Source organism: Poecilia reticulata, linkage group LG2, assembly GCF_000633615.1.
Source record: "Poecilia reticulata strain Guanapo linkage group LG2, Guppy_female_1.0+MT, whole genome shotgun sequence".
NCBI classification, from domain to species: Eukaryota; Metazoa; Chordata; class Actinopteri; order Cyprinodontiformes; family Poeciliidae; genus Poecilia; species Poecilia reticulata.
The window spans coordinates 7,427,762-7,444,592 of record NC_024332.1 but is presented as its reverse complement, the minus strand read 5'-3'; the positions used below and the strand labels follow the sequence as shown (position 1 = coordinate 7,444,592).

General features: G+C 38.5%; 1 protein-coding gene across 12 annotated transcripts in view; it reads right to left on the bottom strand.

Moving 5' to 3' along the window:
- Positions 1-3,244: 3,244 nt before the first annotated feature.
- The window catches only part of dmd (dystrophin), a 90,417-nt gene continuing 76,830 nt past the window's right edge, over positions 3,245-16,831 (bottom strand). For 7 of the 12 annotated variants that reach the window (XM_008424677.1, XM_008424663.1, XM_008424705.1 and 4 more), the window contains 10 exons: positions 16,589-16,700; positions 15,654-15,790; positions 14,180-14,218; positions 13,346-13,411; positions 12,046-12,111; positions 10,327-10,485; positions 9,359-9,602; positions 8,194-8,308; positions 8,010-8,099; positions 3,245-4,792 (listed from right to left, as the gene is read on the bottom strand). In XM_008424677.1, coding sequence (XP_008422899.1) covers positions 4,680-4,792; positions 8,010-8,099; positions 8,194-8,308; positions 9,359-9,602; positions 10,327-10,485; positions 12,046-12,111; positions 13,346-13,411; positions 14,180-14,218; positions 15,654-15,790; positions 16,589-16,700 — 1,141 coding nt within the window. In that variant the 3' untranslated portion in view covers positions 3,245-4,679. The other 5 variants (XM_008424691.1, XM_008424713.1, XM_008424697.1 and 2 more) reach the window with 4 other exon arrangements.

Sequence of the window (16,831 nt, the reverse complement as noted above, 5' to 3'; positions counted from 1 at the left end):
GTATGATGAGCATTTTACAAAGCCCACAGCCGTTCATAATTTATTTAATAAATTATTTAGTAATATCAATACATATTTATATAACTATACAAACACAATTAAATAATGATTAATAATGGCACAAATACATAATGATTAATACTGAATAATATATATTGGATACATGTTTATATGTTTATCAGTGATTCTTGAGAATAGGGACAAAATGGGTTTTAATTTTCCCATAATTCTTTTTGTTATTTCTCAACCTTATGTATGCAAATATGACAAATAATGTTTTGTAAATGTAAAGATGCTAAGGTACAGGCTCCCAGTTGCAACATTTGTTTTAAAAATTACATTTTTAATCGACCTGACCCAGAACGTTGTCATCACCATCTGACAAAAATAAATAAAAAATAATTTTTAATGACCCTAATAGTGATATTTTTACTCATTTTACAAACAAATGCTTCTCAAGAAACAAATATTATTTAAAACAAAAAACAACAAAAGTCCATCTGACGGAGTTGACACTTCATGACGGAGTTGACACAGAACTGAAGGTGGTGACAAACTAGCGAGTAAAATGAAAAACTTTGTACATGTGAAGTAATGCAATTTATGTAAAATACATTCAAATGAATTAATTGCACATTTAAGTGAGATATTTGCCAACAATTCCACTGAAAGAGTCAGAAAAACTCTGATGGAGTTGACGTCTGTCGGAGTTGACGAAAAGCCAAATTACCTCAATTTATATGATGTTATTCTGAAGGAGGCCATATTGTAGGTCATCAGGTTAATTAAATCTTTATAATATACCAAAATTAAGCTTTTATTTCACAAAATTTCATCAAAGTTTTGTAAATTGTCTGTTATGGTGTTGATACATCATGGTTGTGACCAACAACTTAGGAATAAAAAGAAGAAAAAACTAAAGAATAACATAAGCTAACCAGAGCTAACTAGCCCACTTAGCAAAGGAAGAGAAAGGAAGTGGTCATGGGGTCCTCAGAAGTTCTGGTGCCCCCCAATAATGCCTGATTTTTTTTTTTTTTTACATTCTTTTCATTTCTGACGGTGTTGACAAAAACTAGGGACAAATTTCAGTGGAGTTGGAAAATATATAAAATGCTTTTTAATTCAATTTATTGATACCTTTATAATTATTTATATGACTACGTATACTTAATTGTAATATATAATTTTAGTATTTCTTTAATTATTTTAAACTATCATAATGTGTTGAGATCTGCTCCCGGACAAGGGGTTTTACAGGCATCATCCACAGACTACAATGTTTAAAATAAAAAAATATTCAGCAAATACCTGGAAAATATACATTGTTGTGCTCACATGACCCAGGTTAGTTTAGTCAGATATTTGAAAAAATTATATTTTGTGTATATTTTATTCAAATTTTGTGCTTTAATCCATAGGACCTGTTTTGTCTCTATTCTCAAGAATCACTGATATATGTATGTTTTTCAGCCGTCGAGTTCTAGCTTCAGAGAGATTCAGCAGCTGAGATCGAGTCCAAAATCCGATATGAGATTCATCCGTGCTGCAGTGAATCTGTCTCTTTATAGATATCTCCCTCTTCTTCCTCACATCGTCTTTATGAAACTTTCAAAACAAAAAAGGAAGATTTAGGATGCATCTTACTTGTGAAAGAATTACATAAGTTTTTACCACCTGTGTAAACTCTTTGCTGGTGAATGTTATAACACAAAAGTTTTATAATATGTGTTACATTGTTTCATTTCAATGTAGGCTCTTGTGTCAGATAATCTAAGTCAATGTTAGAGAATAATTTTTTTAGATTTACAGAATCCCGGTTAGCCTCCATAGCGGGGCTGAACCCGTATTACACCAAGCACTGTAGCTAATAATAGCTGGTATAGCCAGTGGACATAAATACAGTAAAGTAATATTCCAATCACAAAATATACACAATATGTCCATCTTACTTATGAAATAGTGTCTGTCGAGCCCTCACATCAATAATCCATGGATCCGAACAACAATATCATTCAGTGCTGAGGCATCTTCTGCTGTTTTGATTGAGCAAATTAGGAGGGACTACCGCTCCAAGATGGCCGACATATTTCCTGCGCCGTAGCACCCAATGCGGGGTCTACTCTTATGTCTATGGCACTGGTTCTTAACCTGGGTTCGATCGAACCCCAGGTGTTCGATGAGTCGGTCTCAGGGGTTCGGCGGAGCTTCTGCCGCGGAGATAAAGACACACTTGTGTAAAGTCGTGATGACGCCCCGCTTTGCCATCACTTGCTGCAGAGGATCACGTTACATTGCTTAGCCAATCAGAGCTGCGGAGGAGTACTGATTGAAGGAGCTCCACTCTCRGMATGGATTTGAACTTGTGTCTTTAATTACTTCAGCAAAGCTCAGTTTTTTCCAAATTCTGTAGCTGTCGGTGTACTTCTAAATCTGCTCTTTAGTCGCATCTTTTCGGGCCTGCTACTGCCTCTAGTGGCATGGGGGTGGTAACACAACTAATATAATTACATCACTAAATCAGAATACCGCAAAGTCTTTATTTTTTTATTAATTTTTAATTCTCTTAAGAATATAGAGCTAATTAAATTATCTAAACAAGACCTTAAAGTGGTTCCAGTTTCTCTCGATGGCCAACCTGTTGAAACTGTGGCAAACTTTAAATACCTTGGGTTGTTCCTGGACAGTCAGTTCAACTTTGCTAAAAACACCGACTATATTTTGAAGAACTGTTCTCAGAGACTCTACCTTATAAGAAGACTTAGTGATCATAGGGTGACCCAACTAGACTCTTTGCTGAAAACACATCTAGAGTCTAGTTGGGTCACCCCTATGTCTTGAATTTGGGGGGGGGGGAATCATATTTATCACAACAGAAGGGTTCAGTGAATGCGCATATGAAACTGGTGGGTTCGGTACCTCAAAAAAGGTTAAGAACCACTGGTCTATGGTCAGGTGTACCAAATGTGTAGTTTTTGGGTTTGGCCACTAGATGGTGCTGAGGCCTCACGTATATGAGCCGAGGGTTGGCAGCCAGGTGTTGACTCCTCCGCCGCAGTTTTTGATCGCTGCGGCGGAGTTTTGTTTATATTTTAATTTATCTCGGAGTTACTGGGTTTGTGCAGAAATTTTCTCGTCTGAATTGAGTGCAATCTAAAATTGCAGCTGTTCACGTCATAGAAAAGCTCAACAGTATTAAACTGGCTAGTCACCTCATACACAAATGTCAGAAATAAAGCAGGGAGGCAGTCAACATAACGGCATGCTTTATTGATATACAGTAAAGCATTTTATAGTACAGTAGTAAGGCATACATTTGATGGACTCTGATATGTTGTGAAGTATCGACGTGTTATTTGAAAAAAATTAGGTGAAATAGAAAATTAAAGAAATCAACTTGGGTCAAAATTTCAAACTCACTGGGTCATGCTGCAGGAATCTGATGAAACAACTGATTATTTATTACATGAAGATTTTTTTTTCTTTTAGTCACATGTTAATATCAGAGCTCCTCACACAGAACGAAACCAACCTGCTTTGAACCAAAGACAAAACGTAAGACGAAAAACCAGATTAGGCTTGACAGAATATTCAGCGTCCACCAGTGCTCAATTAGAAATATCTTTTAGATTTTTACTAATCTTGGAGTGTGGAACTGATTAGAGGTCAAACTAACATCCAAACTTCACATGAGATTGTTGAGTTAATAACAGGTAGTGGAAATCAAACAGTTAAAATGTTCCTGTGCCGCATGGATCAAGGCATTGACTGTTAAAGTTTCTGTACTGAGGAAGACTTTTCTTTCTCTGTGTGAAACGGGAGCAGATTCATTCTTCTGCTTTAGCTGATAGAAAAAAATACATCTGATCAAAACTTGGTTTGCACTTGAGCACTTTGGCCTTTTGAGAATGGATGAATTGAGTCACCATGTTGAAAAGCAAGTCAGAAATCTGACCTTTTAGGGAAATGACAAATTTGTAGTTGCAACAAGACAGATGTCAGATTTGTGAAAGCCAAGTGTTCAGCTGCGAATCAACGTGTCAAATTGGTCTACCAAGTAAAAAGTAAAAAAACTTTGTTCAGATGAGGGGAACAAACTCAACAGCGCCCTCTAGTAACTTTCTGAAAACTCTTCTTGATGCAATGATGCTGTGAGGCCTTTTTCTTTTTTTAACTTTGCTTACTGTTATTAGGATCATCAGAGCTTGTATTGGGTATTAATATCCATCCAGTTTCTAAAAAGTAGCATCCCTCCACTCCAGAAAACAAAACAAAAAAAAAAACTTATGAAATTTTAGGCACCACACTCACTCACACACACACACACACTCAGAACTGCCTCTTAGAAAACACCCTCATTGTTACAATCGTTTGAAACTAGTGAGAAATGCTTCAGCTCGTTTCCCCAGTTAGAAAGAGATAGCAAATATACGAGGACACTGAAGACGCCGTCTGTTTCTCAACCCCGCTTCTCGTTTTATACAATTGCATAGAAGTTTAAAAACCAGCTTCTTTTGACAATAAAACAGGATGTTTTAAGAAACTACTCAAATCTTATTATTTTTTTGTACTTGTTGCTTTAACTGCAATCCTTCACAAAAATAGACATTATATTCTCTGTGTAAACAGTTTCCAATCCAGTTGTTTCGACTAAAAAAGCATGCGGTATGATAGGGGGATCAAAAAGGACGCGGCAGTTCCACGCTGCGCTCGACGGTCATGGCGCTGACCAGCGATTCCATGGCGCGGCCCAGATCGTCCGCCATGTGGAACAGGCTGCCGATGCCGAGACCTGCAGGGAGAGGATCAGGATCACTAAAAATAAAAGTGACTTTGTCCTCTAGAATCCCAATTCTTTAACCTCTTAACTGTCACCCTCAAAATGCTGGTTTATAGGTTGATGTCATCGTGCCAGTTAAGGGGTTAAATTGTTTATGTGCCATCAGGGATAAATCCTGCACAAAGAAGAAAAATGTTTTTATATGCAAACATAATAGACAAAATATGTTGGCATATGAAAATCTCTTTCTTGGAATGTTTTATTATTTTTGTCTTTAAATTTTAAGAACTTTTGTGGGTTTTTTAAAGTCAGTTTGTTAGTTCAGTAGCAGCATATTGACCAGAGGTCACCAACTTTCACACTTTATATAGCCAATGTATTTTCCAGGCACATTTTACAGCACAGTCAACTGTTAAGACCCAATTTCCAAAAATAAAATTTTGGAAGCTGAAGGTTGCTGACCTCTGACCCTTGATGTGGAACCATCCATGCATGACCGCTTGAACTTTCCAGATTTTTGTCACAATACAAAAACAGAAAATAGCAAAAGCAAAATTTGGTTTTAAAATGTTTTACTAGTGCGCACTGAAAAGTGTGGCATGCATTTTGTCTTCAGGCAAAATTGATAGCGGAAAGCGAAAAACTCTGGTGTTACTGTATCCTTAATGCGATAAAACTTTGTTTCTCCATTTGTGAAATGCAAAACAAATAATTTTCTGTCAATTTAGTAGCTCATGCTTTTGTCCGAGAATTTTACTGCATTTTAATCAATAACGTCACAGCCTTATGCTTTATGCTTGACTGAAAAGGCTGTTTGCTATTCTTGTGTTTACTGGAGTATGGCACCGTGTTTAGCGCCTCTTACAGGGGAGGAGGAGTAAAAGCGGCATTTTGGGCAGTTCTGTTTGATGTTTGCAGTGGACAAAGCTAAAGTATGTTGCAAATCAGTGCCAAAACTTGAGATTTTTTTTATTTAAGGATGCACTGCATGACACTTTTCAGATTTTTTTTATTTTTAAAGCTGTATAGCATTTTAAGTGAACAATAATTAGAAAGTTTAAGCATCATCAGGCAAATTGTGGTGAAGTTCAAGAGGCAAATACAACAATAGAACAATCATTTGGTCTATTGTTGTATGACAGACGACTACATTTCTGCCTAAAAGTTTAGATATTATGTGCTGTCAAAAAGTTGTACATTTGCGAGAAGTGAATCTTTTCTAGTTTTCTTTCCTCTCATCAAATTGACAAATCACCATAAAGAAGCAGCTCCAACATGGCAGATGTCACAGAAAACTTGACTTCTGCTTTCTTTCTTATAGATGTTAAGACTTTACAATGTCAGAGAATATTTTAGTTTTTATTTAATCTTTGCAAATGTACAAATTTTCAACAGAATATCAAAATGTTTTCTTTTAGATGAGAGGAATTAGTCTGGATGTTTACTAGAGAAGTGCCGATCAGGTTTTTTCCTGCCGATTCCGATCACAGCCGAGCACCGATACCGATCACATATTTATTATTTTTTTTATCATAAACACTACCGGTTACATTATGTGGAAAAAGGGACCATGAATTCACCTTAATTTAGACAAAAACTTGTTTTAATAACTTTTTCCAAACTAAACAGGCATTCTGCAAATTGTACTGCTATCGGTAATACTATCTTTAACAGACTGATAACATATGAAGGCTCTGAAGAGGCTAAATAATAGTAAGAGTCAAAATAAAACCTCTCAACATTGCCAACAAATTCAAGTATAAAACGTAACATTCAAAGGCAAATACAGGATCCATTACAATAAACAATCCAGAGTTACTGAATGAAAACTTCCTGATAGCATGGCGGCTAGCTGATTACTGCTAGTTCTGAGTGGCTGTTTCTGACTGAGCGGAGTAATTATGAAGAACAGGGAGGAGATGGATTATTTTTTCAGAGATTATCTGTCTCATGTTAGGACAGCAAAAGTTTTAATACATATGTAAAATTAATTTATTTAAGTTAGATGCTGCAGCTTTAAGCAGAGGTTCGGTGTGAGAGTCACTACCAGGTGGAGCAGAAGCGGCGCTCCGTCGGTCAAATATTACTACATGTAGCGTAGCAGCGGTTCAACAGCGAGAGCAGAACCAGCGTCTGACATCGCAGCTCAAAGACTTAAATAATTTGGCGGGTTTTTTGTTTAGCTTTCTGACCATCATGCTAATCCGGGTCAGTGTAGCTGTGCGCTGCTTTACCTGCTATCTGATCCTCCATATGTCTTTTTTACCTCAGTGAGTCAAGTATGACATTGTTTTTATGCCATATTAGATTTGTCGTGTTGATGCATTTTGACCTGCTTCACCCCACGTGCTTTAATTTTCCGCCACAACACGCAAACRTCTCCATTCCCTCAGTGCGTTATAGTTCCACATCACTTAGGATTTGTTGCTGCGCGTTTGCGCAGTGTGAAGGAAAGAGACCAGCTGCACAGGCAGGCTGCGAAATGAGATGCAGGTGATCGGTTTGTGTGATCGGCAACAAGAGACCGTGATCGGTGATCACCGATCATACACTTTTTCACGGAAATCGGCCGATTATGATCGGTGGCCGATCGATCGGCACACCTCTAATGTTTACTCTTCTCTGGTAGATAGAACTGATCCAACAAAACCTCCAGTTAAACCTCTAATGGTGAAACTCTGCCTCCTACTGACAGAAAATAGTAACTGCAGTCTACTTTCAGCTGTTTTATTGTAATGGTCAATTTGCAAACTAAATCTATGTCCTCAGGAAGAAAATTTAACAATAAATATTTTCTTCAAACTTACAAATAAAATCAGAGCAAACGACATGCTACCAGTTTAGTTATTTCATGGTGCAAACAAGCTCTAGAGATGAAGAGGTGGGGAGAGGGAACACTGAGCGACTGACCTCTCATGGATGTCCCCTTCTCCCGCCTGGCTCAACGAGAAAAAGAAAGAAAAGACATGAAGAAAGAGGGAAAAGTCATCCTTCTGTTTGGATGTCAAAGGACTTACACTGAAATTAATGTTTCTAAACTAACTTTTGGAGGAACAGGAGCACAAAGAAGAATGAGATGTAACAAAGAGGAAATAAAATTTGGAATATTTTCAGACCTGAAACTAAACCTCACAACTGAGACAAAACTCAAAAGGGACAAAACGGACACATATTAAGATTTTCCAGTCGACATTGAACATTTGTGTAAAGGAAGTGAAGTCTGTTGTACCCTGGCTGTGAGGGAAAGTGTTGTTGAGCTGCTCCACCACTTCCTCCAGGCCAGATGCATCTTGGGAAGGACTGGAAAACTCGTCATCGCCTAAAAACCGACAAATTGTTTGATGGTTTATAAACATCAATGGAGGTAACCAACCGTTTCCTGCTCCACTGGCTGCAGGGTGAAGGTTCTTTACCCATTGTGTCAGTAGTCTGGCTGGCTGCCACACGCAGCAGTGGCAGAGACGAGTCAGAGCGCTGGGAGGATGTGGAGGGGGAGGAGAGGGCCGTGCCGTTCACCTTGGAATCCGTCTGATAAACACACACACACACACACACACACACACACACACACACACACACACACACACACACACACACACACACACACACACACGAGTGAGTCGTCGACTGCCACCATTGCTGAACCAGAGATAACGTCTGACCAGATGTCACTACATTGATGCCTCAGTTCATTGCATAGAAATACTGAAGTTCACATTAATGATCATGTTAATTATCATATTCTATTTGAGTCCTCAAACTTTTTTAGCACCGATCATGTTGACAGACATTTTAAAACATCAACACTTCTGACTACTTTTCACATTATTCAAACTAAATGAAACTAAAATAATGTTGTTGTTTTGGTTTTTTTTTTTGCATTAGATGTTGAGATTTTCAAGGTTAAATTTGGAATATTTGACTTTCCAAACTTGAACTTGACGTCCAACATAGTTTGGACGTCTAAGGAGTTTGACTGAACTTGGGCTAAATTTAGTGTTTGAGCCTTTTTTGTTTAGAAAGACTAAAAAAAGTGTTTTAATGTAGCCATTTTGGACGTCAAGCTCAAGTTTGGAATGTCAAATATTAAAAAAAATATATATTTTTGTTTCATTTACATGTACTGATGTTTAAAAATGTCAACATGATCAGTGACAAAAAGTTTGAGAACTCAAACAGGATATGTTAATTAACATGATTCAAAATGGCTACCTTCCATAAGTACCCATTTTGGCTATAGGACTAATTGTCAACAAAGTTTGATCCCAACAAAGAAAAGGCAGTCCCACTACTGAGGTACTGTTACCTCAGTAAAGGCATTTTAAACTTGTTAATTGCTTATGGGGTTCCTCAAGGCATCCTTCTCGGGACTTTTTCATTATGGTCTAATTTATCTAATTATTTACATAAAATATGGAAGAACTGCTGCTGGTTTTAGAACCAACTTGCTTATTTGGCAAATCAAAAGCAGAACCAATTCTAAACATGGTGGCCATATTCAATTTGTCTTGATGAGTCGGCTCTTTTCTCTGGTCCAGCTCACAGTGTTTGGTGTAGTTAAAGAGACGGGATGATCACCTGCTCCAGAAGCTGCCTCAGCCTGTGCAGCTGGGACTCCAGCTGTTTGTTGTGGTCCTCCAGTATCTGCATGCGGGCCTCCAGGCGGCCTTTGTGCTGCCGCAACAGCTTGGCCTCGGCGATGAGCTCGGCGTCTCGAGCGCTCTGCGGCGACACCGGCAGCATCTCGGGCGGCGAAGGCAGAGGGGACAGACCCTTCCTGTCATGGGCTTTTTTCAGACGGTCGTACTCGGCCTGCAGCTTTCTGTAAGGAGAACAGCAGTCCCACTTTCACTCAGAGCTCCCAGAAACGTATTTTAGTTACAATCAGGGACAGTTTTTTTTATTCATAGTACCTTCATATGCAGGGGTTGGGGGAGGCTATTGGATTTTACGTTTTAAGGCTTAATTTTAACTGTTGGGGTTGAAAAGTTACTTTGTGGTTCTGAAAACATTTTGTTTGGGATGTGGAAGTGAGGTTTGCTCCTAAAACGTTTCCTTATTCCAAGGTCAACCCAATCACAGAAACATCTAACCTGAGACAAGACAAATAAGAAAAAAACAACACAATTTTCATTTCTTTTTGACTTGGAATTAAAAAAATGGCCCTTAAGATAAAGACATTTTCTTTTTTAATTTTGTTAATTTTTCTAACTTGTGATTTTAAGTGTTGGTTATATCTGGAGGCGACTACATCAGATTTTATTTAGTGATTTCAGAATAAAAATTCACGCCACACTTAAAACGTAATTACAGAAGGAAATTAAAAAATGACTTAAATTCTTGCTTTAATCTAAAAAAATGTTTATTCTTCACTATTTGGACATGGAAAATAATTCTAAAAAGTAAAAAAAAAAAATTTGTGACCGTGATATTTATTACTATTAATTTTTCCATAAATCATAAAAGGTTTTTGAAACCTCCTTCCATGATGTGCTACTTTGTGTTCCAAATCAAATGACCATTAAACATCGCTTTCCTCCACTGACCTGTTCTCCTGCTCCAGGTCACCCAGAACCCTCTCAAGCTCTCCCTTCTCCTCTGTTTCCATGGAGATGAGGATCTGGGCGGGGCTGCGGGGCTGACTGAGAGGAGAGCCTTGGTTCAGAGACTGGCAGTAGTGCTGGATCAACATGTGCTCGTCATCGCTGCAGATACACACACACACACACACACACACATCAAACATACCCACCAATGATTGACACACACATTCATAAGGTCACAGAGACACCGTGGCATGGACGTGCATGTGTGAACACACACACGCGCACACACACACAGGAAAAAATGGAGAAAAAGAAAAGCAGAAGGTGAATGAAGGAGCAGCAGAACGGGACTGGAACACAGATGGAGAATCTGAAGCTCAGAGAGAGGAACAGAAAAATGTTTGGCTGAAAATATCAACATTGTTTTTGTTCATTATCAATAAACTATCAGCCTCTGAGCTGCTTTATCTTTGATTTGATTTCTGTCCAGCCTAAAATCTATTCATGAAGAGTTCTCTGAATCTTAAACTGGATCATCATTAAGATGTGTAAATGTAACCAAATGTTGGCACAGAAGAATAAAATAAGAACGATAAAGAACAAAAACAAGATCTGTTTTGCTGGCCTACAGGTCGGGAAAAACTTCTGCCATCATCTGAGTCTGTCCTATGTTTGCCTTCATTTTGTACACAAAAAAATAAAACTGTGCATCACTTCTCACGACACTAAGAGACAAAAAGATTTGTTCAAACCTGATTGAAAAACATTCCATCCTAAATGGAAAGCTCTGATCATTTTTACATGATATTGATTCAGATCTTGCATTACTTTTGGGGTTTGTTCTCAGGACACTTTCATTAAATAGCTCAGTACTACAACACCACTTATCAAATGTATGCTGATGATACATTTTTCTCGTCATAACCGCAACAAAAATTAGTTTTGGAAGTTAAAAACTCAGAACTTTGACTTGGTGAGGCTACAGAGCTGACTCAGGCCAAAACGGAACAACAAAACAAGAAAATAAGAATAATTCTTCATTTTTTTTGCTTCTAAAACAATCTAAAAGGCATGTTTACTCTGTGGCCTGGCTCTGGTCAGTTCTTGGTTGATAAAGTCATACTCGCATTCAGTGATTGGACTTCCTCTACTTGTTCTCTGATAAAGTCAAGTAAGGAAGACAGAGCAACAAGTCTCAGAAAGATCGACTACAATCAAAGAAATACGCCCGTTTTACTCCTAGAGACTTATTAAGTTTATAAGTGAGTTTTAATAGTTGAGTTTATATTAGGCAGCATCAACTGTCCTCTCTCTGAACCTCGCCATAGATTCTTTGACTAGATGAAACTCAAGACTTTGTAGATAAAACTACAAAACCAATTGTTTTTTAGAAGGGAAATAAGAGAAAGTTATTTAAAACATGGTCACGTCATGAGTTTAAATATGCATTCTTGCGTACATTTCTAGGGTTTTGTTAATTAATCCAACAGAATATTGAAGGAGGACAATAAAACTGAACAACAGATAGTCAAGGGGGAATAAAAAAAAAGGAGGTCAAAAGATTTGACCTTAAATCCAGAATACACATTTACAGACGAGTAACACAGGCAGCCAGTGGAAACAAGGAGGACAGAAGCAGCCGACACGCAGAAAGCCAGTCAGTGAGTTAGGAGGACAGGGTAGAACAAAACAAAAAAAAAAACAAGAAGCTGTTCTCACATGCTCTCATTGGGTGAGATACTGTCATTCAGATAAGAGCCATTACGGTTCTCCATTTCAGCTAACCTGCGGAGGGGGAAGAAACAGAGCAGTCAGTCTTTAAACCAAAGAGACCGGAGACCGACAGCTGGCTGTCAGCTTCAGGGGCTTCCATCAGTTCCAGAGCAATTCAAGTTCTGGTTGGATCATTCAGTGCGATCCGACCACTGGCCGTTTCTCTTTTTCTTTTTCCCATTTAGTGAACCACTTATTGCGTCTTGTTTTATCTTTGACATACAATACCTGCTCTGGATTTTTATAAGTTTACAAGTCAAACATTTTATTGGAATTATTTTGGGGATTGTTTTTAATTTGGAAATAGAACTGTATAATACTAGTCAGTGCTGAGCCACCCTGGAAGCTTTAAGCTCAGCTTCCAGGCTATTAGCATATGTTGTAAAGACGGCTAGCATGTTGCAGAGTACCAGATGTTCTGAAGACTTTGGTCTTGTTCAAAGACTTCCTGTTAGGAAAATGACTGAGACAGTGGTCAGTCATGTCTTCTTTGGTGTATTCTGAAGAAGCCCAGCAGGGTTTTTTTGAGTCGACAAACTGTGTTGCTCTTTGTCAATTTTCTTGCAAAGAGCCACAAAATTTGGTCTCATCTGACCAGAACAATTTCCTCCATGTTGGCTTGTAAATTGGCGTCTAGTGTCTTTCTTCTTGCCACTCCTCCAGAAAAGGACAGATCTGTTGGAAACCATTTATCATCTTCCTTCCAATTTCCAATTCTGTATTTCATGGTGTGGAAGGTGCTGCTCTCTCCCCTTTAGGAATGGGAGTCAAGCCCTTAGTGTTGTGCTCCATCACAGTCATTGCTCAACCTCCTCAAAATTTGATTTTGAACAAAGAAACAACAACATTGAGGCCATTTTTCCAAACTTTGTCAGTATTCTTAGAGTGTGCGGTTATGCAAACAACAAATAAATGATCATATCAGCCAATAAAAACAAAAGTTGGTGGAGTTACTTAGCGGACACAACTGCCAAAAACACAACCCCCCTTGACCCGCTCCTGCTGCCCCGTTCAACGCATGTTCTCAACCCCTCGTGTCCAGATGCAACACAACAAGTAGAGAAAACTCAAAATTAGCAATTATAGGCCATTAGCTGGGACACTTCCAAGGTTGAGGACAGCAGCATGGAATGTGAGTGGAATAAAAACAGAAGTAGGAGGTGGTAAAGACTGCTGCACCACGGCATGTTAGCAACACCTAATGCCAGAAAAGCAAGGATACAGAGTGTGTGTGTGTGTGTGTTACCGGTTGGCGTAGTGCTCGATCCGAGAATGTGTGTCGTCGTGAGAGAGTTGAGGAGACGACCCAGGCCTGAAAGAGAGAAAGGACAACGTAACGGCATGAGTCAAACAGGAAAGGACAGTTGCAGCTGGAAATCCCAGACATCGGATAAAAAGGTTTATCCTGCTTTACGTTGATGATACTGTGATTTATTCAAAAGTTTGAATATTCTTGAATAGTTGCAGTAATTTGCCATATGACTAATATAGACTGATTACACACAGCATTGTGTTTATTTTCTTATTTAAAATAGAAAATTGACTCAAATGAAAACCTGGAATTCAATTTTACAGAAAGTTTTAAACATCAGACACAAACATCCATCTGTTTAGATGGCAGATGTTGCGCTAGACCGTTTTGTTGCCCGTCATTTTTTCTGATGTCTATTAAAAAAAAGTTATTTTAAGCCTCAATATTTAAAACTCTTTACAACCAGCTTTAAGAATAAACTTTGTGGCTCCTGCTCACAGACTTCTGGTCTGATTGCTGTGTTAATTTATGTCTTTATGAGACTTTCTTTTCCAACATGAATTACTGCACAAGAAAAGTCAACTTTTGAGTTGCCGCAATTGTTCAGAATGCATTTTAAGCTTCGGTTGAGGAGCTGATTGGATTAAGGATGTGAGGCTATTTTCATTATAGTTGGCAATCTGCTCCTGGTGGAACAATCGCTGTGACCTCAAGGTGGTGACAAAGTCCTGAGCTTACTGAGTGCTTGGTGCCATGTTTTTTTTATTTTTATAAAAACAGAGGTTTATATAAGCAGCAGAAGACTGAGACAGTGTGTCAGATACTCACGCATGATCTACAGGCCAGAAGTTGATCAGGGTGACAGGACTGGAAGAGAAACAGCATAACATCATTACAATTGGATCTTTCTAATAATATTCTGCAAGCTCCAAAGTTCAGAGTGCACCTTTAGCTGAGTTTTATTGAGTAAATGGAAGTTAAACATMCACACAAAAGCTAAACATAAGGAAGGTGTGATAATGTGTTTGTTTAGCATGGTAGAAGAAAATAGTCCAGTTACACATTAATCCAGCTCCAGATTCCATTGCACACATATGCTATAGTGGAAGATTCAGCTTCAGAGGGTTTTTATATAGTTAAATATTTCAAATATAGAAACCATGCAGCTGATTTCTTTGGTATATTTTAGAAACCTTCAACCTTCATTCGGTTCTGCTGACACAAATTCAGCAAATTAAATTTTAGATGCATTTATTTTGGACTCCAACATGCTAATGTTACATTTATTAAATGATGCAAAATCTTTGTTTTCAATCAAGTAAACTGGGAGCAATGTGGAAATGTTTTCAGGGCCTCATGTCCCGTTTGGTTGTTTGGCTGTTTTTCACAAATAACTTATTAAAAAGGGAGTTCCACAGGGTTTCCCCTTCAGATCACTTATTTTTTTCGCAAATCCGCTTTAAACAACTCTTACATACTTCTTTAGGTTAATTGGCCTCTCCAAATTGCCCCTAGGTATGAGTGTGTGTGTGTGCATGGTTGTGTGTCCTGTGTGTCTCTGTGTTGCCCTGCGACAGACTGGCGACCTGTCCAGGGTGACCCCGCCTCTCGCCTGAAACGTTAGCTGGAGATAGGCACCAGCAACCCTCCCGACCCCAATAAGAGACAAGGGTGCAAGAAAATGGATGGATGGATGAATTGCCAGAAGATCTTTAGCCGATATAAATGAGTAACAATTAACTTTAATTCTTCTTCAGCAAATATACAATTCCTCAATAAATCTGAAAACAGCATTTTGTATTTAATCAGGTTATCTTTGTATTCTAGTAACATTTGAGGAACAGCAGATTTTGGTCTCAGAGCCTGAGGAGCAGTTCGCCTCGGTTGTTATCTGAAAGCTTTAGACGTTGATGTGATCCGACGGTCCGGCATGAAGAAGCATCAAAGCTACGCTTGATTGGGAAACATAAAAACCCACTCAACACTCACAACAATATCAGGAAGTAATATTAACCTGTGGTTGGTCTGTTCTTTTATTCTACGTTCAAAATTTAAAGGGGAATCTGAGTGATCCTTGTAATTTATTGCAAATTTAGAAGTTGTTTAGACTTCTTCTGTAGGTCAGAATATTACTTGTGTCTCTTGTCTGTATTTTGTGTGTGTGTGTGTGTGTGTGTGTGTGTGTGTGTGTGTGTGTGTGTGTGTGTNTGTGTGTGTGTGTGTGTGTGTGTGTGTGTGTGTGTGTGTGTGTGTGTGTGTGTGTGTGTGTGTGTGTGTGTGTGTGTGTGTGTGTGAGCCCCACGTTTCCATGTTGTCCCCCTCCAGGATGGTCTGGACGGGCAGGTAGCCCATGCGTGGGTGTTTGGCAAAGTAGCGCTTAGTCCTGAATTTGTTCTTCAGCACCTTGGCAAAATCACGCACATCCTCCCCTGATGTGGTCTGCAGAAACAGAGCAAAGAAACAGGGTCAGACAAGACACATTTTTATGGAAAAACCAAAACAAAATGTTACATTTAAACAATGACACAATGACTTATGTTTTTGAAAGCAATTTGCATTTATATTACACAGCTGATAAGAAGTCATGCATCGTGTTTCCTTAAAGAGGAATCTAAAATCACATCTTTTGGAGAATTTCCTCAGATATGTCCCTCCAGACTACTTCATGTTGTCAGACTGGTCCTATTTGACAACAGATGGTAAAATTTGTCCAAAAATATATTTTCACTGGAGTTACTTCATCCTTTAACATGGAGGACAATCTTAAACACAGGCTGGTTTAGATTTTTTCCCCCCTTTAATCCATGATATCCTTTGAAAACTGGATTCTCTTTCTCTGATATAAAATTTGCTTTGATGATCTGAAAGGTAACTGACAAAAAAGTTTAAAAAATAATAAAATCAAGAAATCTTTAAGGTGGCAAAATTTTTTTTGTTGCAATCATGGACAAAATCTGGACTAGAATATATTAGATTAAGTTTATGGTCACTGTGTCAAGATTTAAGCTTCAAATTTCTAAACTAGATGGGTACAAGATGGAGCGGAGCGCCACCTTGTGATCCACTGAGATTCATTTTAATGAAAAGCAGTAAACAACATACTTTGTCTTTCATAGTAACCATCACTAACAGAAAATAATTCAAAGCACAATCAGTCGGCTTATTAGCTGGATGGAGAGATGGCAGTTGGACTCTTAAACGCTGCAGGATTGTTTTTCAGGTTCGGCCCAAACCTACCGGAGTGCAGTATTCCACCATGGGGTATTGCATCTTGTGTCCCTTGGCAACACGGCCGGAGAAGAAGCAGCTTTGGCAAATGTCATAGTTGAAATGTTTCAGGCTCCGATATCTGAAGAAGAAGAAAAATAGAATACATGATTAATAAGAGGAGAAAATGAGAGGAGAGGAACCTACCTACCTACCTACCTACCTACCTACCTACCTACCTACCTACCTACCTACCTACCTACCTACCTACCT